This window comes from Esox lucius, chromosome 21 (genome assembly GCF_011004845.1).
Source record: "Esox lucius isolate fEsoLuc1 chromosome 21, fEsoLuc1.pri, whole genome shotgun sequence".
Classification (NCBI taxonomy): domain Eukaryota; kingdom Metazoa; phylum Chordata; class Actinopteri; order Esociformes; family Esocidae; genus Esox; species Esox lucius.
In genome coordinates, this window is record NC_047589.1 from 7,940,204 (window position 1) to 7,964,078 (window position 23,875).

A 23,875-nucleotide genomic window follows, 5' to 3' on the forward strand; every position below is an offset into this window, starting at 1 on the left:
TATTGTTAGGTTTTAATTTTTCCCCCTTGAAGATTTTAGTTTGTTTTTCAATTTAATTGTTCACATTATAGGTGCACAATTAAATTCTAAGTTCTGACATGATTTATCTTTGTCTCATTCTTTTACATTTAAAAACCTGGCATTTTAACAGGGGTATGTAGACTTTTTATATCCACTGTCGGTCATGATAGCTAGTGATGGCCAGTCTAGGCTTCATTTGTGTTATTTTAGCAGCTGGATATTATCCTGGCAGCACTCAGATTTTCTTTATCACAATAAAAGCCATCATTGAAATGTGTAAGGCAATACACAATCTGACAAAGAAAGTTTGTCTGGTCAAGAGCAAGGGCCAGTAACCAAACAGTTTAATTCTCTATAATCAAGTCACGTACCTGATAACTCTTTACTGGTTAGGACATTGGGAAATATGTAGACTTGGTGAAACTTTTATGAATAAACTGGCTTCAAGCAGTGCTTGTAATTTAAGTGTAAAAAGTCTCTATTCCCAGCCCTTATAAACAATTTTATACTAGGATGCTGTGGAATCTGAGCATTAACAATTACAATATGAATGTACGTTTCATTGGAAGTGAATGTGCCTAGATAATGAGAACAACAGAAACCTCTCTGTTTAGATTATCTCTCAGTAGGTAGCGCTCTAATGACAGGAATGTTTACGATGGCCATATGGCATGGGGGTTGACTTCTAAAAAGTTAGAAACACCCTTAATGTATAGGCTAGCTGGTAACCAACATTACAGTGAGAAGAGATTGACTGAGATGAGATTGAGGTTGTGTAAGGAAGACAAGGTCCGTAACCTCATGAACAAGACTTTCTAATGCTGCAATAAATAATATACTTTCTCTCTCCCTTGACAAACGGGTATGCTAATTATTACAACCACTAAACGAAACGGCCGATTTCTAACAATGCTTTCTGGATACAGGCTTTTTTTGTAAGCTTTTTTTGTCTGTTGCCTGTAATTGTAAAATGTAAATTTCCAGTAATCACAACCCGATTTCTACTGAGACGCCATGTGGTTATGGGCCCCGGGCAAATTCTGACCCGGAGGATGCAATGAGAAATCTGAATTAAGGCTAGTTAATTAAGGCTTTGTTGTCTCCCCACACACAGCGTATGCGTTTGCAGAACTTATTGACAACGCATTGTCTGCAACTTCAAGCAACACAGGAATGAGAACAATAGACATCCGATTGGTGAGATTATATAATATATACAGTAACAGTCAAAAGCTTAGACACCTACTCATTCAGGGATATTTCTTTATTTGTACTCTTTTCCACATTATAGACATCAAAACTATTAAATTACAAACAAGGAATCATGTACTTACCAAAAAAGTATTAAACAAATCATACATTTATATTTTAGATTTTTCAAAGTAGCCACCTTGATGACAGCTTTGCACGATCTTGGCATTTTCCCAACCAGTTTAATGAAGTAGTCACTTGGAATTATTTTCAGATTGTCTGGAAGGAGTTCCCACATATGCTGAGAACTTGTTGGCTGCTTTTATTTCAGTCTGATCCAACTTATCTTAAACCATATTTACTGGTTTGAGGTCAGTTGATTGTGGAGGTCAGGTTATCTGATGCACCATTGAGCATCCTCTTTATATAGTCTTTCCACAGCATGAAAATATTCTAGGCCGTTTTCCTCTTTAAAAAATATGATAGTCACAAGCACAAACACCATAGGATGGTGCATTGAATTCTGGCGCTAAAAATTACTGTAGTAGCCATGCTGGTTGATAGACACCAGCAAAGTGCCATCACTCCTCCATGCTTCACAGCGGGGAAGCATGTATATGCAGATCACCTTTTTCTACCAAAGACACTTGGACTCATCAGGCCAAAAGACAGGTTTCCATCAGTCTCATGTTCATTTGGTGTTTTTCTTGGCCAAAGCAAGTCTATCTATTAATTTCCCCTCAGTAGTGGATTCTTTGCAAAAATGTGTCCTTAAAGACCTGATTCACATCTCCTCTGAACAGAGATGTCTGTTTTTGCCTTTGAAATTTGAGTGTGCAAAGCTGTCATCCAGGGGCAGAGTGTAGTTATTTTGAAGATTCTAAAATATGAAATGTATTTTGATTTGTTTAACACCTTTTTTTTGTTACTACTGTACAGAATTCCATATGTGTTATTTCATAGTTTTGACGTCTTGAAAATACTGGAAAAACAAAGAAATACCCTTGAGCTGTCCAAGCATTTGTCTGGGACTGTATATAATCTTAATTTTTTTTGCTTTTACACCTTTTCTGGCAGTTTTTCTTATATTCATCTGGAAGGATTAAGTGAAGTACAGCTTAGTCTTGTGCAGGTCAGTTTTTTTACCTCTACACGGAGTGTTGATTTTCGAATTCTTCTCTGCAGCTTTTTGATGAGTCCATGGGGAAGCCCGCGGTGGTCATAATGGACAATGGCTGTGGGATGACTTCCAAGCAGCTAAATAGCTGGGCAGTCTACCGGCTTTCCAAATTCACCAAGGGAAAAAGCACATTCTCAAAGTTGGTTTACCAAGAACAGGGACAGCTTTTTAATTTATTTTTCCAGTTCCCAGTCCCACGGTTATTAATGAAAGTTCTTGTAAAATTGCGGTTTCATTCTTTTTAAATGTTTGATTAATTGCATTGTATCTGTAATGGCTCTTTCACGGTCATGATTCGTTTTGTCTCACTAGTGATTACACCCAGTATGTTCGGCCTGATCCAGTCCCTCGCAGTCTCAACAGTGATATATCATTTTTTGGAGTAGGAGGGAAACAAGCCGTGTTCTACATTGGACAGTCAACCAGGGTAAGTGTTGAACAATTGCTTGATGTTTTTCCTTAACAATTATTCTGTGTTCTGACCTATGTTCTGCCATATGCCCTAAATGGACTGTCCAAAATTACCTCATACCTTTGTTAAAGATGATCACCAAACCAGCATGCTCGCCAGATGTTCATGAACTTGTCATTTCAAAAGAAGAGTTTGAGAGGAAGGAGCAGAATAAGGAGGACATCTACACTGGTTTCATAAGAAACCGCAAGGTATGGTAACCCCCAAATCACAGAAATTAAGGTTTGATCCATTAAATGAAGGTGATTTCAATCCCTCCATAACTGCGTTCTTGTTGGGTGCAGCAATTGTAGCTCTGCCTTTCTCCTGTTTCCAGTCCTCTAGGGGTAGGGAATGAGAGTTACCCAAGGGACAAAACATGTTTGTCCACAACTGATTGGAAAAAGTAATTTCATAACTTCAGACATGATTACACAATATGTGACTTTTCAGATAGAAAGAGATAGCAGATCATGTATCCAAAGTAGCTCTTTCTTGTATGTTAGTGGGAAACCAAAACAAACATTTTCTAATTTATCCTAACAGTTTAAGAGTGCACTTGGGTGCCAGATGACTACTAGATTCTCATCAAGCACTTCATTGGACTGATTTCTGGCCGTGGTTGTGACAGTGGCAACTATTGGGCCAAAATGTATTCTAAAACGGAGTACAATGTCATATGCAGTGCTGAACCCTACATGGTTGGTAATTTTTGCATAAAATAGTAACTCCTAAACCTCCATTTGTAATAAAGACACAAGGACACAAACAAAAACATCACTGAAGGTACTGCCACAGCCTCAATTGGATTAAGAGCAGAAATTTGACTTGGTCAGTCCAAAACGCACATCTTTCACCTGGTGGATTTCCTTTAACGTTTGTCATGTTGGATGACCCATTTTTGGCCCCGTTTTTTTTTCTTGACAGCTCAAGAATTTCATGATGTACCTCAGAATTCATGGTTCTCATGTCAATGTACAATTGACCAGGTCCAGATGAGGAAAATCTGCTCCAGAACTTTACATTCCCACCCCCATGCTTGACTGTTGGTGGTAGGCAATGTTGGGTTTTTGCCAAGCATGGCGGTTTTGATTGTGATCAAAAAGGTCAACTTTGGACAAATCCTGAGAATGGACTTCCAATTCTGTTCCTGCAGAGGCTTCTTCCTAGCGACCCTTCCATGATTGCTATTTAAGTTCATTATTCTTAGTGTTGACGGGGGCACCATAACCTGCTTATGCAGCAAGAAAGCTTTGCTAATCTACAAATGTTATGTTTGGGTTGGTATATACCTGGATTATTATTGTGGCTTTTGGGGATATTCTGGAAGGGTGTCCACTTCTAGGCTGAGTTGCTGTCATTTTAAATGCTCTCCATGGTTAATTATGCCTCACAGTGGGGTTAAAATATTTTTAGATTGTTGTTTAGCCTTACCTATAACAGGTGGATTTGCTCCCACTACACTCATCCTGATGTCTTGTGAGATCTCGTTTCCTCTCCGCATGTTGTTTTGTTTTCACCTATATTGGTAACACCAAACTGACCAGGTTTCTTCTCTATCAGAAATTCGCACAAACAATTTCCTCAAGATCTCTCCTTTGATTGATTGGTTCATTTGGTATCCCAATTATTTACCAACCGGATTCTACACTGCTCAAAATAATTAAGGGAACCTGTAATCATCACTAGTATAACAAGTCAATGAATCTGTCCAGTTAGGAAGCATAAGCGATTGTGAATCAATGTCACCTGTTTTGGTGCAAATGAATGAGACAACAGGTGCACTGGAGAGGCAACAGCCCTCAATCAGTTGGTGATTTTGGTTTCCACTGACCGTTTGTATGTAATTTTTTTCCAAAGGATTATGCAATGTACAGTAAAGATTTTCATCTTTAATATATTTAGTTTATCGAGAGCCGTTGTGTTCCCTTAATACTTTTGAGTAGTGTACTTACCTAATTGATTTAACTAGCTTAATGCACTTTTACACCTGCACTAATTCCTTACATTTTGATTACTGCGTGCATTATTCGCTCTGAACCATCAAATGGAAATGGTAACTATAAACCTGTTGGCTGCTTCAGATTAAATAAAGATCATGGTGAACAAAAAACTATATAATTGCACTAAGAGTGAACATACTTTCAAGTTGCACTGTACATCTCTGGAAAAAATCAAGAAACCACTGCATTTTTTCTTTCCTTTCCAAAAAAGTTGAAGTGAGTGAGGAACAAAAGGGTTAAAATTAGGATACTACTACAAATTGAAAGTTTCTGTTCCTCACTCAAAACCTTCCTTTTTGACTTTTTTGGAAAGGAAAGAAAAAGGTGCGGTGGTCTCTTAATTTTTTCCAGAGCTGTATATGAAAAGAAATACTTACTGCCCAGAATATTAGCTTTAAACCATTTTCTCAGTTGGCCAAAGTCTTTTTTGTAAATTACTATGTATGTATATTATGTTTCAATATTAGAAACATTTGAAAAGATTGAAAAGGATGCATAGGAAAATACAAGTAGATCACCAGCTCCCTTCAGCAGAACAAAAAACAAAACACCCTTTAAATATTTGTCAATTCCTAAAATCCCAGACTCATCTATTACTCTTTATTTACACCCTCTTTATTTTGTGTCGACTACTTACACCATGTCTTTTCCCATTAATTATTATTATTAAATTATTTTTTTTGGAAAGCCATTGTATGGGTTTTGCCCCGGATCCTTAAACTATCGTGGGGGATAATTCTGTCCTTGCTTCCCACACATCTGTCTGCACACAATCGTCAATCATAGATGCATTCTGCTGAACCTTTCATATCCTGCCTTGCCCACAGACTGGAGACTCAACCCACGTGACCGAAGAGGATGAACGCTTCCTCCACGGAATCATCCAGGAGGAGGCAGGAAAACCAAGCTTCACGGTCGTGGTAGTGACGGGGGTCCAGTTGGAACACATCACTTTCCTAAAGCAGGATTTCCACCTGTGGACCAGAGAGCTGGCGTGAGCTTCCCATATGCATCGACAATTCTGTTTTGGTCCTCTTCCTATGTTAACGTTTGTCAAATTCACACTCATTGGTTTCAATCTGCTTCAATTCAGCCATTTGTATCACTATTACATTCACGGCCTGAATGGTAATGACATGAGAGCCTCCTACCGAAACTCAGATTGCGTCTCCAACATTGACATTCAGGTGAGTCGATGAGCTCCACAAATGTTATTGTTTTGATGAAATCCTCATGCCGTTATTAGATTTTGTGTTACTTGAGACAAGCTATAGACATCCTTGACCAAACAGCTCACAGTTTTAGGCCAGTTTAAGTCAAGTGGCAGCATATTGACATTATGGCTGCTTATCTTTCTCTTTATCTCTTTAGATCTCTCTGCTGGAGAAGTTCCCCAAGATGCCTCGCATGGTGAACCTCAGAGAGATCGACAACGACATGCAGACACTCTACATCAATGCTTCGGCCGACTCCTTCGAGTTCAAGGCTTACGTTGACACTGAGGGAACAGTGGAAGGGATCCTTAGGTACCACCCTTTCCTGTACGACAAGGAAACGTATCCCGAAGACCCCTTTGCCACACCAGGTAGAATAAATAGACAGCCATGGGTTGGGCTGCAGACATCATTTGGGCTCAGGGTTTCAGACGCCACAGAGATTGTGTCATAAACGTTATTGACAAGTCAGTGCCATGATCCCTTCTTTGATATCATCTGACTTCATTTTGTTGTCTCTGCAATGGTGACCAGCTGTGGAGGAAGAGGAGGATGACTGCGCTGTCCATAACCACACCAGGGCAAAGAGGCCCATATTCGAGTGCTTCTGGAACGGCCGACTCATCCCGTACACAACCGTATCGGAGTATGCTTTTGAAGTACACCTCTAATATTTATATTTACTTCTCTTTGTTTTCCTTTTTCATCACATCAAACCTGTATGTGGTTCCTGGCAGGTTTGACTGGTGTGCTCTGCCCAAGAAGGCTGGCGCGGTTCCGGCAGAGTGCTACAGCAGAATTTCAGGGGTACTGTTCACCAACGACCGGTTTCAAGTCAGCACCAACAAGCTCACCTTCATGGACCTGGAGCTCCAACTGAAGAGCAAGGACACCTTGTTTACCCGCATCTTAAACGGCCAGGTAGCATCCTTGAATTTTGCGACCGATATGCTTGATCACTAGCAAGCATCAAATAGCCTTGGGCGGAAGAAATGGTGACTACATAGTTTAGCATCAGAGCTGGAAATCTTACTGTATTGCTAAATGACCACAGGTGTGTGGATTATTTGTTGTTCTTCTAATCAGCATTGTATTAATTGTATACAGGAGCAGAGAGTTAAAATCCATAAGGAGTTTCTCCAGTGGCTGAAGACATGCCACGAGAAATGGGACAAGCAAGTGAAGTTTAAGGGCTTCAAGGGCACCATCACACGAATGGACGTGGCCACCAAGAAGATGCAGTTTCCCTGGGCCACCTTCTCCTCGATCGAGTGGGACGGTAAAACCTACAAAGCTGGCCAATATGTGAGTGCACTTTCCTCCTGAAGACTTTTAAAGGCTGTGTTTGGTGCAGCCATTTGAGCTATCGCTGAATTCAAGACTCATTTCTTTCTTTCGCCTGTCCTTCTAGGTGAAGTCTCAGAAAACAGTTCCCATCTTTTTCGGCTCCATTGTTAAGTTCCTGCTCTATGGGGACCACGATAGCGACGTCTATGCCACTGGGGGACAGGTGCAGATTGCCATGGTGAGTGCCGTGGCAACAGGAAGACTAGTACTGTTCCCATTTTCTTACACATTTGGTTCAAGCCGACTGTGAAATCCTTGAATAAAAAAAAAAAAAAGAATAAAATGGAATTCCACAGGAACCAAAGGCGCTGCATGACGAAGTCAAGACAATACCCATCTCCAAAATCGATAGGGTGGTCTCCAATGCAGCAATTAAGAAGGGCATCGACGATGAACTAGCCAAGTGAGGGAACCCTTTTTGCCTAAGTGCTTGGGAATGTGGTCCGTCTGCTTTAGTGAATCATGGATTTAAAATACAATCTGCCTTTCCCCAGACTTCCAGAGAAGCTGAAAGTGTCCTGGCCGGAGGGCAATCCCTGGACTGAGAATGATGTCCGACCTGCAGGCACTCCCCTAGGTATCGTTGGTAACCTGTGACATTATTGGTTTTTAACATAGTTTTTGAGAGTGACATTAGGATTTTCTTTTCATTCCTTGTAGGCCCTCTCCATGTGGAAATTCTCAACAGAAAAGGAGAGTCGATATCCAGGATACCATCTGCCAATCAAAACGGACGGAAAGCACTTTCAGTCGAACTAAAAATTATTTGGCACTGTGAGTTATTTAAACGCTAAGAATTACTACCATAATTAGATTGTTGACAGACTTGGGTGAGTGTGTACAATGCACATAATGTCCAAATGTTCTCTCTTCCACCCTAGCTCCTAATGGAGATGTGGAAACCAACTTTTACATTGCAGCACATGCGTCAAAGTGGGCCTTCTGGTTCAGAACCATGGGTACGGTTTTAATTTGTTTAGAATGTCTTTGTTATTTATTAATTGTAATTTTTCCTCTCTTAAGTTAAATCTGAAGCATGACACAAATGTGAAAAGTTTATATTTCAGATATGTAGATTTCTCGCTTTCTGGCGATATTTGCTGTTTCTAACACAAAATAGGGCATTCAGAGCCTGATGCCAGATTTATATCAGAGTGAATGCATATTCATTATATGTTACATTACTTTTCAGCCAGCCATCCAAACACTCATGCCAGTTGTATGCATTTTGTATACATTTCGTATACCATTCAGTTCTAATTCTCCGCTATATTTGAAATAAAAAATGGTTTCCTAGTATTCATGGTGGGTTTAAATTCTGTTTGGTGCCCTAAAGTTTTGGAGGATGTTTGAGAGGGTGTGTGAGGCAGGGCAGTGTGTGAATTTAACTGAAAGTCTCTTTTGTCTATTTACTGCCAAAATATCATTTTTATAACCACCAAATCACAGACGGGCCATTTTATCTGTCGGCAGTAGCCTCTTTTGCATTGTATATATATTTTTTTATCAAATGTGTTGTAATAAGTAGAGAGGATGGATTTTTGTGCATCCGGCATTTCAGTTTTGAAATGTACCTTTTTTGTTTGTTGTTACAAATGACTTGGTTGAATAAACTCTCTTGTTCTTCATGTGTAGAGAACCTAATCAAGCTGGGGAAGTACACCCTCTACCTAAACACCATACTCAATGAGAGCAACACCACTGTCTGGGCTGGGAACCAGCTTCCCAACTTCAAACTAGACTTCACCATTACTGGTAATCTCATCTTGGCGGGGGTGGGGGGGTAGAAAACAGCCTCCAACACACACAACTGACCATTTCCAGTAAACCTTAGCGCCAACTCCTAACCACCCCTCTCTGTCTCTTTTTTTTCTCTTGGTCCCTTCTCTCCCAGAGGGCAGTGCAGCAAGCTTTGTGGTGGGAACTGTAAACATGCCCCTGCATGTGGGGGTGCCTTTCAACATCCCACTTCAGCTGCAGGATGAATACGGTCACCCAGCCCCACCCCCCCCTAACCTCAAGCCCATCCTGGAGTGCACGTGAGTACAGGCACAAACATGGTTGCAGTCATTTCCTTGTGGTCTGGTATACTTCGGGGATACATACTTGGTGTCTTTTTTAACAGATTTCCAAACTCAAAAATAAGTAATTTGATTTACTGAGTATCTCTGCGCATTGCAATCCCCCCCCCCAGTGCGTGTGGAGGATGTGTAACAAAAACGAATCCAGCCCGAGTCTCTGTCAATCCTGATAATATTGGCCCCACATGTTTTTAGTCCCTCGTTGTTTAGATGGCGGTTGTTATTGCGTTTCAGGTCACTGAAAGTGAGTTACGAGGGGGCAGACGCTAACGGGACCATACTGCTCATGCGAGGCGTCAGTGCCAAGGGGACGGTTCACAACTACCAGAGCAAGGTGATGGATGCACTGGTTTCCAGGGCTGCTGTGCTCTCGCTTTACTTCTGTCCAGATGGGCCACTGAGGCGCAGACTTCTGAAACTTTGCTTAAAGGGGTTGTTTGACCTAAAAAAATCTGGTTTGTCTGAAGACCCATGGTATAATTTTTCTCTACCTGCCTGGATTAGCATCATTAACTTTGTCAGCATTCCTGAATTAAACATGTGATACCCCAGCTTGCAAAAGCTGCATTGCATGTTGAAAATGGGTTAACTTAGCTACTGACTGTGGTATCTGGCTCGCTCTGTGTAGTTTTTATGACATCATCACTGAGTAGCAGATGCTGTGGCTAGGGTAAACACTGCCAGTTTTGCGTAAATAAATTCCAGTGGCTAATTCAGCAGTATGCAATAAAATAAAATAGCTTGCGTGACAAATTACTGAGTTTAGAGAGTTTGAGTTTCGCTTGCAGTCCATCTTCTGCTAGCTCAGGTATTTGTTTTAATTCATGAATTTGTACAAAAAATTGCTAATAGGTATATGACACCATAGGCCTTAATGACCCAATCCCAGGGAAGGGATCAATGATTTTTGGTAGAACTATCCCCAAAGGACATTTTTGGTTAATGTTTGAAACTATTTTCATGTTTCTTGGCAGACACACAATCTGAATGTGGTCCTGCCTGGCCTCCAACCAGACTCACAGACTCTGAAAATCAGCCTTCTCCCTGGTAAAGTGATTTATTTGCTACATTGCAATAATAAATTGTTTATACTGTATCTCGCTGTTTTCACTTATTTCTTAAACGAATAATTGCTTGAATTAATTCTAACTCACTTATAACTAGTGACCATAGTGTGGGGTCTGCTACTCTGCCTCAATAATACATTTAATAGGGGGTACATCCTCCCAAGGGATCTCCTGTAAATTATTGCCCTGCAAGGTGGCAGATGCTGTCCAGCTGTTGCTGGAGGTGTCCTGAGAGAGACGAGAGGCAGCCTTGAGGCTTTATAAACCCGATGTAGCCTAAACAGTGTTTTGCTGAGAGTTCTATAGCGGTGTCCACTGAATGACTATGTTTTACAGGTAATCCAGATTCGCTCAAAGTCACACAGGAGGATCCAATCATTGTGGAGAATGGATCCTCTGCTAGCTTTGATGTGGAGGTCCATGATATAGCAGGAAACCTCACAGCTCACCCCAAGCTGATCGTCCGCTGCCAGGTAAACACTTACCCATGTCTATGTACAAAAGGGTGCTTTCCGAAATACCCAGTTTTTCAAAGCTAAGGAAATGTCCCATGTAATTCTACCAAGAACGCTTTCTCATTCTTAATAAAGTAAGAATAATATCTATAGTTTACTGAATGTCCACCAGTTTCCACCATGTCAGCTTGGAGATTCTATAATTTGTCAGATGCTATAGTCACCAGGCGCTCTATCCACCAGGCCACCTGTCTACCCTAAAACAACTGTACTTTAATTATTTATTTGGCATGTACAAATTAAAATGTACTGAGTTCCACTTTATAACATAGTACACAAAAGGCATTTAATGCCTTAAATAGCATCCTGTTCTTGTTAGACCAAACCAAACTCATTTCTGTCACGCATGGACCTGCAGCTTATAAGAGCTGTATGAACTCGTTTTGCCTCCAGGTTTCTCAGCAGCTAATGAAAAACAGGACACAATAGCCCTTCTAAGGGAACTAATAGAGACAAATCCTGTGTTACTCTGCCAAGGCACTATTTCGCTTTGTGTTAGTGTACTTTCACTGTCCTAGAAAGTATGTGCAGTTTAGGGCCACTGTCTGTACAGTATGATACCATGGTAGCATTCATGAGCTTTCCCAGAATATCCAACAATGAATGATATGACTTGGGCTTTTATCCTCTGAAAAGAATCCCCTGGATATTCTGCTATGGTCAGTCGAGTGTACCAATTGGTGTCATGCTTCATGGAAAGTTACTGTGATTGAGTCGTTGGTCTCCACGTTTTCAACCATTTCGTTCCTTACTGAGATAAAGCCAAGGTCACGGTGTGGCAACAGTGCCTATAGGCTCTGTGCACAAGCGTATGGACGAAGTTCCGCTTTAGCCAGATGTTGGCATACCATTTTCCGGTTTACTTAAGGCATTCACCCGTGTCACCCAAAATTTCTGTTTTTAGTAGATGTCTCCAAGACCTGCCTAAAATAAGCATTAGTGATGTCCATCGAATTGTTGATGCCTGGTCTCCTACTCCAACAAGCAAGCGGAACAAGGGATTCAAACTCTACATATCGAGTTAACCTCGTAGTTGTGCAGATAAGTAGTTTACTGTGGTGTGCCGGCCGGCTATCGGCTAAGCTAGTTAGCGACGTGTTCCTTTTTAGTGTAGTATTAGGCAGGACAATAGAAATCATAAAAATACACCCTAGCCTCATTAACGGCAAAAGAACACTGGCTAAGCTGGAACGCTAGCGCGTCCCCATAGCAAGTGAATTGAAACGAACCTTCGTTCAGCCTCTTCTAACCTGAATGAAGCTTAAAATTCCATAGCCTCAAAAAAGCACCAAAACAGGTCTCCTCTTTTATTTTACTACTGTAATCTCATTTCACAACGAAACAGAAAAATAACAACTGGCATAGGAAGTAAACATCTGGTCCTATATGGTATTAATTGCGCTTAAACCTGCGTTAGGTGGAAGTATATAAAAAATCGCCTTTTCTGACAATTTCTAGTCTAGCGTTTGAAGTCATTGAATGGCGCAAGCCATATTTTATTAAAAAGAGGACATTCTCCTGATTTAAAATGATGCCCCACTTGTACCTTGAAACTTAAATGAGTCGCGTACATTATATTTCTTATTATATAACAGCATCACTCATCTTGTTGTGAGTTTAGGTGTTTACTAATGCAGATGAGTATTAGTAAGTAAACCGGAAACTGCAATACCGACTTCTAGACAAAAGCGGAAGTTCGTCACTACGCTGGTGCACAGAGCCTTTTGGGCCTGGCTGGAGTGCCTCCATAGATGATGATTCCTGGGGTCAATCTTCCCTAAAGTTAAATCCATATACTTTTGCGAAAGGGAACGCATAAACGTCACAGTATAACACCAAGTCAATTAAACTTCAGGGATATCAATCTGTCCAGTTAGGAAGCATCAGCGATTGTGAATCAGTGTCACCTGTTTTGGTACAAATGAAAGAGACAACACGTTTGCTGGAGAGGCAACAGTAAGGCAACCCCCCAAAATGGAATGATTTTGCAGGTGGTGGCCACAGATAATTGCTTTCCTGACTGATTCTTCTCAAGTTTTGCAATTTGCTAGTGTCCTTGTCACTACTGGTAGCATGAGGCGGTACCTGCAGCCCACTCAGGTTGCACAGGTAGTCCAGCTCCTCCAGGATGGCACATCCATACGTGCTGTCGCAAGAAGGTTTGCTGTGCCTCCCAGTACAGTCTCAAGAGCATGGAGGAGTTACCAGGAGACATGCCGTTACACGGGGAAGGCTAGACTAGTCCGGTTTTAACCGAGCAGCAGGACCGGTATCTGCTCCTTTGTGTGAGGAGGAACAGGAGGAACACTGCCAGAGCCCTACAGAATGACCTCCAGTGGGCTACTGGTGTGCATGTTTCTCACCAAACTGTCAGAAACGTACTCCATAAGGGTGGGATGAGGGCCGAACGTCCTCTAGTGGTAGCTGTGCTCACAGCCTAGCACCGTACAGCTCCTGGTATTTCCTCCATGCTCTTGAGACTACTGGTTGACAGCAAACCTTGCGACAGCTCAGATGGATTTGCCATCCTGGAAGAACTGTGCCCTTGGTGTTATACTGTGAAGATTGTTTTCCCTTAATTTTTTTGAGCGGTGTATATGTATGTATGCAGGTATATAATTATGTGTGTGTGTGTGTGTGTGTGTGTGTGTATATATACATGCACATATTATATACACTATATATACACTCACCTAAAGGATTATTAGGAACACCTGTTAAATTTCTCATTAATGCAATTATCTAATCAACCAATCACATGGCGGTTGCTTCAATGCATTTAAGGGTGTGGTCCTGGTCAATACAATCTCCTGAACTCCAAACTGAATGTCAGAATGGGAAAGAAAGGTGATTTAAGCAATTTTGAGCGTGGAATGGTTGTTGGTGCCAGACGGGCCGGTCTGAGTGTTTCACAATCTGCTCAGTTACTGGGATTTTCTCACGCACAACCATTTCTAGGGTTTACAAAGAATGGTGTGAAAAGGGAAAAACATACAGTATGCGGCAGTCCTGTGGGCGAAAATGCCTTGTTGATGCTAGAGGAGAATGGGCCGACTGATTCAAGCTGATAGAAGAGCAACTTTGACTGAAATAACCGCTCGTTACAACCGAGGTATGCAGCAAAGCATTTGTGAAGCCACAACATGCACAACCTTGAGGCGGATGGGCTACAACAGCAGAAGACCCCACCGGGTACCACTCATCTCCACTACAAATAGGCAAAAGAGGCTACAATTTGTACAAGCTCACCAAAATTGGACAGTTGAAGACTGGAAGAATGTTGCCTGGTCTGATGAGTCTTGATTTCTGTTGAGACATTCAGATGGTAGAGTCAGAATTTGGCGTAAACAGAATGAGAACATGGATCCATCATGCCTTGTTACCACTGTGTAGGCTGGTGGTGGTGGTGTAATGGTGTGGGGGATGTTTTCTTGGCACACTTTAGGCCCCTTAGTGCCAATTGGGCATAGTTTAAATGCCACGGCCTACCTGAGCATTGTTTCTGACCATGTCCATTCCTTTATGACCACCATGTACCCATCCTCTGATGGCTACTTCCAGCAGGATAATGCACCATGTCACAAAGCTCGAATCATTTCAAATTGGTTTCTTGAACATGGCAATGAGTTCACTGTACTGAAATGGCCCCCACAGTCACCAGATCTCAACCCAATAGAGCATCTTTGGGATGTGGTGGAACGGGAGCTTCGTGCCCTGGATGTGCATCCCACAAATCTCCATCAACTGGAAGATGCTATCCTATCAATATGGGCCAACATTTCTAAAGAATGCTTTCAGCACCTTGTTGAATCAATGCCACGTAGAATTAAGGCAGTTCTGAAGGCGAAGGGGGGTCAAATGCAGTATTAGTATGGTGTTCCTAATAATCCTTTAGGTGAGTGTATATACACCCCCCCTTGAATGTTTGGCCTTGTTACAGACACACAAGGTGACACACAGGTGAAAATGGCAATTAAAATTTAAATGCCCACACCTGTGGCTTTTTAAATTGCAATCAGTGTCCATGTACAGTCAATGAGTTTGTTAGCTCTCATGTAGATGCACTGAGCAGGGTAGATACTGAGGCATGGGGAGCAGAAAAGTACTGTCAAAAGACCTGCTTAACAAGGTAATGGAACTTATAAAGATGGAAAAGGTTATAAAAAGATATCCAAATCCGTGCAAATGCCAGTCAGTACTGTTCAATCACTTAAGAAGTGGAAAATTCAGGGATCTCTGTACCAAGCCACGGTCAGGTAGAACAAGAAAGATTTCCACAACTGCCAGAAGAATTGTTTGGGATACAAAGAGAAACCCACAGGTAAACTCAGGAGACATACAGGCAGGCAGTTTGTATTCTTCTACACGAAAGCTGCGCATGCAACGCTCTTGGACTTTCAAGCATGACAATGACCCTAAGCACAAGGTCAAGTTGACCCTCCAGTTGCCATCAAAGTCTCCTGACCTTAATATCATCGAGTCACTCTGGGGAGATCTCAAACGTGCGGTTCATGCAAGACGACCAAAGAATTTGCATGACCTGGAGGCATTTTGCCAAGACAAATGGGCATCAATACCAGCTGAGTGGTATCTAGAATGGGCATCTTGATCTCCTTGAGTTATGCGATGTTGCACATACTACTGAGTTATGCTGTTGTTTGGCGTGGCCAGTAAACTGCCTATATACAACTATTGAAGAACATGTGTAAGTGGAGTTTTTAGGTCTCTGCGTGTGCCAGTCAACAGCATTTCAAAAATGCCTGTTCTCAAATGTAGGTAATCTTTCACTGAAGTTGTATTTTTTTTGTTCAGAAAAGGCATAATAGTGCCTGAAACATTGCCTGTGACACCTAAATGAACGAAAAGGACAAAACCTCTTCTGATTTCGTCTGTGTGATACAATAACCGATTAATATTTTATCTGACAAAATAAAAGTCCGGCTTTTTTGCACACCGTGCAACTAATACTTTGTGGAAGCAGTAAGTCAAATAATACTTAGCTTAGATACAGCAGTATGCCTGTTTGGATAGGTTTCTTTCAACCTGGATTGCCATTTTAATCCATTCTTTGCAGAAGAGTTTAAACTCTATTTGCAAGGGAATCTCTTGTGCACAGCCCTCTAAGTCAGTGCACAGATGTTCTGTTTTCTTGGTTTTGAAATGGGCCATTCCAGGATATTGAGTGTCCTTTCTTTTCCCCCCATCACTCAGTTTGATTTGTGCCTTGGATCATTGTTGCTTTAAAATACAAACCCGATTCCAAAAAAGTTTTTGACACTGTACAATTATGAATAAAAACAATGCAATGATGTGGAAGTTTCAAATTTTAATATTTTATTCTGAATACAACATAGATGACATATCAAATGTTTAAACTGAGAAAATGTATCACTTTAAGGGAAAAATAAGTAGATTTTAAATTACATCTCAAAAAAGTTGGGACAAGGCCATGTTTACCACTGTGTGGCATCGCCGCTTCTTTTTATAACAGACTGCAAACGTCTGGGGACTGAGGAGACAAGTTGCTCAAGTTTATGAATAGGAATGTTGTCCCATTCTTGTCTAATACAGGCTTCTAGTTGCTCAACTGTCTTAGGTCTTCTTTGTCGCACCTTCCTTTTTATGATGCGCCAAATGTTTTCCATGGGTGAAAGATCTGGACTGCAGGCTGGCCATTTCAGTACCCGGATCCTCCTCCTATGCAGCCATGACATTGTAATTGATGCAGTATGTGGTCTGGCATTGTCATGTTGGAAAATGCAAGGTCTTCCCTGAAAGAGACGACGTCTGGATGGGAGCAAATGTTGTTCTAGAACTTGGTGCCTTTCCGGATGTGTAGGCTGCCCATGCCACACGCACTCATGCAACCCCATACCATCAGAGATGCAGGCTTCTGATCTGAGCGCTGATAACAACTTGAGTTGTCCTTGTCCTCTTTAGTCCGGATGACATGGGGTCCCAGTTTTCCAAAATGAACTTCAAATTTTGATTTGTCTGACCACAGAACACTTTTCCACTTTGCCACAGTCCATTTTAAATGATCCTTGGCCCAGAGAAAACGCCTGCGCTTCTGGATCCTGTTTAGATAGGCTTCTTTTTTAACCTATAGAGTTTTAGCCGGCAACGGCCAATGGCACGGTGGATTGTGTTCCCCAACAATGTTTTCTGGAAGTATTCCTAAGCCCATGTTGTGATTTCCGTTACAGTATCATTCCTGTATGTGATGCAGTGCCGTCTGAGGGCCCGAAGATCACGGGCATCCAGTATGGTTTTCCGACCTTAACTCTTACGCACAGAGTTTGTTCCAGATTCTCTGAATCTTTGGATGATATTATGCACTGTAGATGATAACTTCAAACTCTTTGCAATTTTTCTCTGTGAAACTCCTTTCTGATATTGCTCCACTATTTTTCGCCGCAGCATTGGGGAATTGGTGATCCTCTGCCCGTCTTGACTTCTGAGAGACACTGCCACTCTGAGAGGCTCTTTTTATACCCAATCATGTTGCCAATTGACATAATATGTAGCAAATTGGTCCTCCAGCTGTTCCTTATCTGAACATTTAACTTTTCCGGCCTCTTATTTTTACCTGTCCCAACTTTTTTGGAATGTGTAGCTCTCATGAAATCCAAAATGAGTCAATATTTGGCATGACATTACAAAATGTCTCACTTTCAATATTCGATATGTTATCTATATTCTATTGTGAATTAAATATAAGTTCATGAGATTTGTAAATTATGCCATTCCTTTTTTACTCACAATTTGTACAGTGTCCCAACTTTTTTGGAATCGGGTTTGTAGTTTAATGCAATTTTTCTGGGCATTAAGTATTTATATCCTTGGAATAAGGGTAATGTTACAATAAATACAATTCAATATTAATGCAATAAAAAAAAAGTAAGAAGTAGAAATCTGAAGAAACGAGGTAAGTTGATGACGCAAGACCCTGTAGATGACCCAAAAGGCTTTCTGCATCTGATGAATAGAATTTGATGGTCCTTTCTTTGAGGGACAAAAGGATATGCAGTGACGTACTTGCTCAGCATCTGGCAGAGTTTAGCGTTTTACAAGAAATGTCCGTCTCTGATTATTTGACAAACATGTTATCTTCAACACTTGATTGATCCCAAACACATTGCAAATACAGTTAAGACCTTCTTGGAAGTCTCCAGATGGAACTCTTGCAGTATTAAATTGGCCACCAAAGAACCCATGTTTAAATTATAGTTAAGAGGCATTCAGTCATGGCAAATGTACTTTTGATTAACATTGTTTTTAAATTTGTCTTTTTGTGGCATTTTAGTTTCAAGTGATTCCTGGTTTGTCCTCTGTGGTAGCCGTAGACTGCAGTAACACCGGAGCCGGGACACTGGTGCTAAAACCAATAACTATCAAAAACATAATAGGGGAACAGATGGTCAAAGCCACGTTTGACATTCCAGTAAGTAATAGATAATGTCATTTGATTAAACCTTAGTTTTTCCTTTAACTTCTTAAACTAATTTCTTCCACTAGATGTTTTTAATTACTTGTCCTTTACTGTGCCATTCTTAAAAGCTCCTGTGTTTTCTGCTTGTTTTCAAAATAAAAACGTTCCATCCCGTTTTCAAATGAAGAACCAGGCGAATGTAACCCCAGTCCTGCGGGATTTGAGAGTTGTCCCCAGCACCCGTGTGTCCCGCCTGGAGGTGTGCTGTGAGGAGGGTGAGGTGTCTGATGTCATGGTGCTTAAGGACCGGGAGAAGATCAGTTGGATAGTTGGGGACCTCCTGGAGAACCTGTACTATAAACTGTATGATGAGGCGGGCAGAGAGGTCCCCCTCTCTAAGGAGATGGCCCAGATGATAAAGGTAACAACAAAGTACATATCTACTTAGCCATGTATGTAAACAATTATTTATATTAAGTCCCTGAAATGGAAGACCACAGAAGAAACTGCTAAATGTAAGAGGGAACCAATGTTAATCTGTGGCTCATTGCAACACGCCACACAAATCAAATGCCATGCTTTGGCGGAGCACCAACAATGCTTGATAGACTATTTTGGTCTTGAGAATGGCAGGAACATCTCTGTTTAAACATAATGTATATGTTTTATGCCAAATATGTATAGGCAGAACAGAATTAAGTTATTTAGGAAATGTTTATTTTAGAAACAGGCTTCTGCATTCATACACACACTAAGTGCTGATGTAGGGTCAGGCCTTCTCTAAGGACACACCCTTTCCTACAGTTGACATTATGCTATGTGTCTCTATCTTCAAGATCAGCCAAGGCCATAGTGATAAAATAGTTGGGTTTTTGGATATTAGATGAGTGTTAATCTCTAACATCCTGTTTCCTGAGACTCCACTCCGTGTGTGTGTGTGTGTGTGTCAGGTCAACTGGACGGCTGATGTCAATGTGGAGGAGCTGGCTCGGGGGAAGTTGCCCAACGTGTCGGTCCCAACGCTGGTGAACGAAGAGCACTTTTACCAGATCTCCTATAAGGATCAGCTGGTATCTGTTGACACATCCTTCATCATCGTGTAAGTCTTCTCCGTTAACGTGGACAGAAACGTATTGCTCTCCGTTAGAATCTACATGAAGTTATAACCAGGATTAGACAACTGCACCACTGGGGTCCCTCATGCAGTCAGAGTTGATTTATACATTTACAATTTCAGTTTAGTATATCTAGATACAAGGAGATTTATTTTGACTGCAGGTGTCCAACCGGTCGACAGTGAACCAACCGGTCAACATCTTGCACTTGATCATTGGTTAAAATTTTTGCCGTTTTTGTTAAAGGCAAAGTTCCACCTCTTTTTTTGATTGGCTTTGTGTTGATTTTAGGCCCCGCCCTGATGAACCAAAAAACCTGAAGGCCAAGCTGACTGAGACGACTGTGAGAATGGGAGAGGTCCTACAAGGAGACATCTGTGAGTCTGGGCCCAACCAACCACCCATTTACTTTAATCCATTTCCTGCCTAGTTCCTAGTTGGTTGTAGGACTTCTTGGTTTACTTTGCACATTAGAATCTGGTAGTTCCCTCTCCCAGACTTAGAGCTTACGGACCAGTATGGGAATCAAACTCCGATGCTAAACCCTTCCTGTATGGACTCATGCCCTCTCACCGTGGATGCCGACGGTCTCGACAAAGAATCCTTTTCTTACACCTGTCAGGTACTTTGAATAAACCAATCCTTTTTTGTGATTTAATATTGATGAAAATTTAAGGCATTTTTAGGCATTCTATGTCCTTGAGGCCAAAGGTTCTGAATTTTTTTTTTTTTTGATGAAACAACAAACCTTTTATGTTTTGGTTCTGCTGTGAACAGGAGAACAACCTCTCAATGTTGGTGACGGGGCTGCGGTTCAAGCCTTGCCTCCCAGGCGTCAAAGAGCTCTTGTTTAAATGGAGAGACTTTGAGGAGCACGTGACCATCAAAGTGACAGCCGGAGTCCCTGCAAAGCTCGTTCTGGTGGATGGACCACAGCAGGTTGGCATTAGAGTAACATATTACCTGTTATTTATATTTTCTTACTGTTTTATCCACTTGTTGTTCAGAGTGGACACATTTTGCATTCTACAAAATGGTGTTGGTCCCAGTCGACTGTATTCATCAATGGAAAATGGAGAATGCCAGGAACCAAACCGACAGGCCCATTATCTTTTGGTCTGACCTGAGGAGCGGTTCACTGTCCCCCCGGTACAGGGAGAGAAACACTGTAGCTACACTGGAGTTACCATTTATGACTCACTGACTAACTGCAGCCCGTGTTATGCTTCTGCCTCAGCCTCTACAGGTGCTGAACGAGCAGGGCATTGAGACGCCCTTCGTCCTCCAATTGGTTGATGCGTGGGGAAACCCCTCCCCTGACCAGAGAGTGGTGGTGACACTGCGGCCATCCAGTCCAGTCCTGAAGGTCAGACTTTCATCTCCTGATGTTTAAAATGGAGACATGGCTGTTATTTAGAGTAGTGACTAAATCCTCTGCTTTGGGAATTATTATTTTCCTTTGGTTCGTCCACTGCCTTGATGACGTTGCGATACCCTTTTGTCGCTCAGGTGAAGTCATCGCTTACTTCGCAACCGGTGGATAAAGACGGAAAAGCCAGTTTTAGGGTGGACCATGTGAAGGGGCCAAAGTGAGTTCCTAACCATTTGCCGTAATGACATTGTAACCACAAACTACTTGGGTAAAATAACGTATTTGTTGAACAAGAGCATTTATAAGTCTCGAGGACATTAGTGAGGTCTGGCAGAGATGTTTGGTGATTAGGCTTGGCTTGCAGATGGTATCACAGTTCATCCTAAAGTTGTTCGATGGGGTTGAGATCAGGGTCTGTGTCAGGGACCTGTCTTTTTGCATAGGGGCACTGTCATCCTGAAATGGGAAAAGGCCTTTCCCAAACGGGTTCCTCAAAGTTTAAAGCACAGAATGCTCTAGAATGTCATTGTATGCTGTAGCATTAATATTTCCCTTCACTGGAACTAATGTGGGCCTAGCCCGAACCATGGTCACATCCCCAGATTGTTATTGGTCCTCTACCGAACTTGACTGTTGGCAGTATGCAATTGGGCAGGTAGCGTTATTATTGCATCCGCCCACCCAGACGTATTGCTTCCAGAAGCAGTATGAAACTTGTTTGTAATTGTTGCACCTGAGGACAGACACGTTTCAGTGTGAAAGTGTGGTTGCTTCTAGGAATATCCAATTTACAATAACAGCACTTTCATTGACTGGAGCAGCTCTAGCAGGGCAGCAGTTTTACAAACTGACATCCCATGACATTGCCACCTTGAAAGTAACCCAGCGCTTCAGTCGAGGCCATTTCCAATGTTTGTCTACGGAGATTGCATGGCTGTGTAAACCCCCCTACCTGGGTGAGACTACAAAAGCCAAATCCTCTTAATTGAAGGGGTGTCCACATACTTCTGGCCATGTAATATATTGTCAGAGGGCAGTGTTCAACCCCAGTTTTTCTGCCAGGGGAGAGTATGCGGTGGCGTTCAGAGGGACCTTCACCAAGAACCCCATCCACGGTCCGTCTGTGAAGCTTATGATTCTGCCCGATCCCAACAAGCCAGTCAAACTGGTTGTTGAATACGACACTCACTCAGTGTTTCCTGCCGGAGGCACCCTCCCAGGTCTGTTGGTCTACTAGTGTGTCTGTAACAATCCGTGTTTGTAGCTCTATAATTGTCTGTACCTCTCCTAGTTTGTCTCTGTGTTAGGGATAGGCGCAGTTATTCAAAAGGAAATTAGCATTCAACTTTTGCATAGAATTGAATTGAGGTGTAGGCCTGAACATGCTAAATCTAAATACTAATTCAAATTCCTATATAGAATTTTAACATACAATGATATACCTTTTTATTATTATAACAGGCTTTTCTCCATGGATGTTTACATTCATCAATCAAAGTAGCAATAGTAGTGTGGTGGTACTGACAGAAAGGCACAATATATAATGGTAGAAAGTGAATGACAGTTCACTAATTCAAGGGAAGATGGAATACATTTACGGAATTATATTACCACTGGAAATGTGGCTACAAAACGCTACTTGAAGTTAGGTTGTTGAATCTAAAGGTGTTTGGGAAGTGCAGAAAACTTAAGCTATTAGCATATCTGGTTAGCTTAGCTAACTCAGTCAAAAAAGGATTACCCTATATGCACACTGCACACAAAGAGGCACGCACTCATTCATTTCCTCCGAGAGCCCGCAAATCACAGCGACAGTGGGCGGAGCTACTCTCTGAGACAAAATCTCCCAGCGACAGTTGAGAAATGTTCAACCTTATGCTAATTTCCAGTGAGCGGGCAATGACGGAGTTCGGCGACTACCAATGGCAGGGCAGATGATCTCTTTTCTACTCTCTTGCTAAAAACTCACTTGCTAGCAAATTTTCTTTACAAATGTATAATTGTCCGGTTGGCCCATTATTTATGATGCTTCTCTGGCTTCAGACAGAGATATAATTCAAAAATGGATGCATGGAAGGTTTCAGAGATCGTTGGGATCACGGGTGAGTGATACATGCATTATTACATGCATGTGTCACTCATTATGTGTACATTATGAGTTGAGAAATATTAGCTTCTGGTTCTTAAGCCGTGTTTGGCGTGGCTACCAATGCTTCTCTCATCTATCTACATGCTCGCTGTTTTCCGCAAACTAATGGCTATTGAGGCCACATTCTATGTGAAATTAACCTACTCACTAACCTACTACATTGTGTATCATGTGGTACCGGCAGAAATTTAAAAACCTATATTTCAATTAACCAAATAATGAAGGTTAGTATTCAAATAATAAAATAATATCCAATGCACATCTGATTCCTTAGTCTGTATATGTAACTTTACCACTCTGTCTGTAGCTCTGTCTGTCTGTCGGGTCTGTAGCTCTGTCTGTCTGTCGGGTCTGTAGCTCTGTCTGTCTGTCGGGTCTGTAGCTCTGTCTGTCTGTCGGGTCTGCAGCTCTGTCTGTCTGTCGGGTCTGCAGCTCTGTCTGTCTGTCGGGTCTGCAGCTCTGTCTGTCTGTCGGGTCTGCAGCTCTGTCTGTCTGTCGGGTCTGCAGCTCTGTCTGTCTGTCGGGTCTGCAGCTCTGTCTGTCTGTCGGGTCTGCAGCTCTGTCTGTCTGTCGGGTCTGCAGCTCTGTCTGTCGGGTCTGCTCCTCTGTCTGTCGGGTCTGCTCCTCTGTCTGTCGGGTCTGCGCCTCTGTCTGTCGGGTCTGCGCCTCTGTCTGTCGGGTCTGCGCCTCTGTCTGTCGGGTCTGCGCCTCTGTCTGTCGGGTCTGCGCCTCTGTCT

General features: G+C 41.9%; 1 protein-coding gene across 1 annotated transcript in view; it reads left to right on the forward strand.

Moving 5' to 3' along the window:
* The window catches only part of smchd1 (structural maintenance of chromosomes flexible hinge domain containing 1), a 54,336-nt gene that overhangs the window by 5,107 nt on the left and 25,354 nt on the right, over nt 1-23,875 (forward strand). Inside the window, exons 4-32 of the mRNA XM_010885439.5 lie at nt 1,136-1,218; nt 2,398-2,531; nt 2,705-2,819; nt 2,936-3,055; nt 5,674-5,840; nt 5,940-6,033; nt 6,218-6,431; nt 6,595-6,706; nt 6,798-6,981; nt 7,168-7,365; nt 7,472-7,585; nt 7,704-7,810; nt 7,902-7,984; nt 8,068-8,181; nt 8,289-8,366; nt 9,043-9,162; nt 9,302-9,446; nt 9,723-9,822; nt 10,463-10,535; nt 10,892-11,028; nt 18,377-18,514; nt 18,690-18,923; nt 19,453-19,601; nt 19,909-19,994; nt 20,115-20,239; nt 20,395-20,556; nt 20,855-20,983; nt 21,127-21,206; nt 22,052-22,209. Coding sequence (XP_010883741.2) covers nt 1,136-1,218; nt 2,398-2,531; nt 2,705-2,819; nt 2,936-3,055; nt 5,674-5,840; nt 5,940-6,033; nt 6,218-6,431; nt 6,595-6,706; nt 6,798-6,981; nt 7,168-7,365; nt 7,472-7,585; nt 7,704-7,810; nt 7,902-7,984; nt 8,068-8,181; nt 8,289-8,366; nt 9,043-9,162; nt 9,302-9,446; nt 9,723-9,822; nt 10,463-10,535; nt 10,892-11,028; nt 18,377-18,514; nt 18,690-18,923; nt 19,453-19,601; nt 19,909-19,994; nt 20,115-20,239; nt 20,395-20,556; nt 20,855-20,983; nt 21,127-21,206; nt 22,052-22,209 — 3,753 coding nt within the window. The remainder of the gene's footprint in view (nt 1-1,135; nt 1,219-2,397; nt 2,532-2,704; nt 2,820-2,935; nt 3,056-5,673; nt 5,841-5,939; nt 6,034-6,217; nt 6,432-6,594; nt 6,707-6,797; nt 6,982-7,167; nt 7,366-7,471; nt 7,586-7,703; nt 7,811-7,901; nt 7,985-8,067; nt 8,182-8,288; nt 8,367-9,042; nt 9,163-9,301; nt 9,447-9,722; nt 9,823-10,462; nt 10,536-10,891; nt 11,029-18,376; nt 18,515-18,689; nt 18,924-19,452; nt 19,602-19,908; nt 19,995-20,114; nt 20,240-20,394; nt 20,557-20,854; nt 20,984-21,126; nt 21,207-22,051; nt 22,210-23,875) is intronic.